This window comes from Malus domestica, chromosome 09 (genome assembly GCF_042453785.1).
Source record: "Malus domestica chromosome 09, GDT2T_hap1".
Taxonomy (NCBI): Eukaryota; Viridiplantae; Streptophyta; class Magnoliopsida; order Rosales; family Rosaceae; genus Malus; species Malus domestica.
The window spans coordinates 12711347-12713292 of record NC_091669.1 but is presented as its reverse complement, the minus strand read 5'-3'; the positions used below and the strand labels follow the sequence as shown (position 1 = coordinate 12713292).

Sequence of the window (1946 nt, the reverse complement as noted above, 5' to 3'; positions counted from 1 at the left end):
CAATTATTATTATTATTTTTTTTGCATAAAGTTTATTTTTTGTTATTAAGACTTTACTAAAATTACTAAAATATCCTCAACTAACGGGTGCTAACGGGTGTTAACGGGTCCTAACGGGTCTAACGGGTTGACCCAAAGTGACCCGTTATTTAATGGGTTGTTAACGGGTTCACCCGTTAGCGACCCGACCCGTTAAGTATCCACCCAAATACAAATATTAACGGGTTGGGTCGGGTCGGATTAACGGGTTGGGTCCAAAATGCCAGGCCTAGTCTCGGCATACCATCAAGTTCTTGTGAGATATATCATCACTTGCTTCCAAAACATGATGGGATTGCTTCCAGCGACACATTCCTTCCAAAGCTAGCTGCATCATGAGAGCGTGACAATTTTTTCTTTTTATTTTCTCTAGGGACATTTCAGACTTTTCCTTTTGGTCGACATCCCTGCTCTGCTCAAGGGATTATAAATATGGATTGCCTCTGATAGAAATGCTTTAGAGGAAAATCAAGAGAGACAGACAGACAGAGAGAGAATTAATCAAGTTCAGTGTAAAGATGGCGTATAATGTTTTTGGCAACCCCATCACGGATGAAACTTTGAAGGGGATGCCAGAGTATGCCGACAAGCAAATAGAAAGATTAGACAGGGCACACGTGGCGTTGAATATGAAAAATGCCGCGGAGAAGGACTTCAACGCTCGAACATATGTGGAGAAACTGAAGGAGCAGTATGGCGACGGAGTCTCCACACTCTGCCTTGTTTACAATGCAACTGGGGACACCATAAGCTATGCTAATAAGAAAGATTGGTATGGGCACATCGGGAAGGCACCATACCCACCACTGATTGCAAATGGTCAGTGGGGTGCGTTTCTGCACGTCAAAACTGCAGGAGCGTCTTCTGGATCCACGGCTGCTGTTGTGTACCAAGGACTAAATCATGTTAGCAACGAATGCGACTGGATGTTGTCTTGGAGCAACCCATGGGACAGGACTAGCTCGGACAACAAGGTGAGTATTAATAACTCTTTTTTGACATATTAACGATATTATATCATTTACACTAACGACTAAAGAAAATTAAACACATTTGACATCTCTTAAATACTTGCGATATTCACGTAAGTGCAGGTCTATACAGATATTCAAGTCGCTGATAACTTTGAAACTCAATGGACCTTAATCTATGGTTTCTTGGCGAGAGGTCAAGCGTACATGAAGAAGACATGGCATGGATGCGTGTCAATCATGTCAACTGGCAGTGACAATTCCCCAATTGTTGAAGCAATACTCACTTTAGAAAATGCCTAAGTTTGTTTGTGCATTTGTAATACTTTATTTTCTCATATGTGCGGGGCCTTTCAATTAACCTGGGATGCATAATAAAATGGTGTCAACCAAATATTATCTCATGTTAATTCTATTACAATAATAGGCCTATAGTTTGAATTTGAATCTTATGCATGATACTAAGCTTAATATTGTAATATTTCAGAATAACGGAATGAATTCTCAGTCTTTATATTTACAATCTGTGTATTAACGCGCATTTAGACAAATTTTGATCATTTACTAACGTAATTTAATCCATCCACATCAGATTTAGTTTGAGATTGCTTTCGTACGATATCACTCTGTCTCGCTGCCATTCTCACCACCTTTTCCCTTACCGTCTTCTCCCCTCTTCGGTAAAGTCGCGAAAAAAAGAGGTGTGATATCCACACAACCCATTTTACTTATCACACACCTTTTAAATTTTTAGTCGTCGGATCGGATGAATTGAAGAAGATCAACTAATAGAAATTATCAAGGAATTTGTGAGAAGTAAAATAGGATGTGTGGATAGCACACTCTAAAAAAAAAAAAAAAAAAAAAAAAAAGAACTTTCACAAGGACGCTGTGTGGTTTCTTATGAATATTTTTTGGGCAACATGTGGATTCTTA

The 1946-nt window shown here is 39.1% G+C and overlaps 1 protein-coding gene across 1 annotated transcript; it reads left to right on the top strand.

The window, feature by feature from the left end:
* The first annotated feature begins 271 nt into the window (after nucleotides 1-271).
* Nucleotides 272-1533, top strand: LOC103411542 (23 kDa jasmonate-induced protein-like). Its single transcript, XM_008350168.4, has 2 exons — nucleotides 272-1013; nucleotides 1134-1533. The coding sequence occupies exons 1-2, from the start codon at nucleotides 558-560 to the stop codon at nucleotides 1311-1313; spliced, it is 636 nt and encodes a 211-aa protein (XP_008348390.3). The 5' UTR covers nucleotides 272-557; the 3' UTR covers nucleotides 1314-1533.
* The last annotated feature ends 413 nt before the right edge of the window (nucleotides 1534-1946 follow it).

Bases quoted from the DNA above. Each gene is read 5' to 3' on its own strand.
- LOC103411542 (XM_008350168.4), top strand. From the start codon at position 558: ATGGCGTATAATGTTTTTGGCAACCCCATCACGGATGAAACTTTGAAG. The intron at 1,014-1,133 runs GTGAGTATTAAT...ACGTAAGTGCAG, and splicing joins GGACTAGCTCGGACAACAAG to GTCTATACAGATATTCAAGT.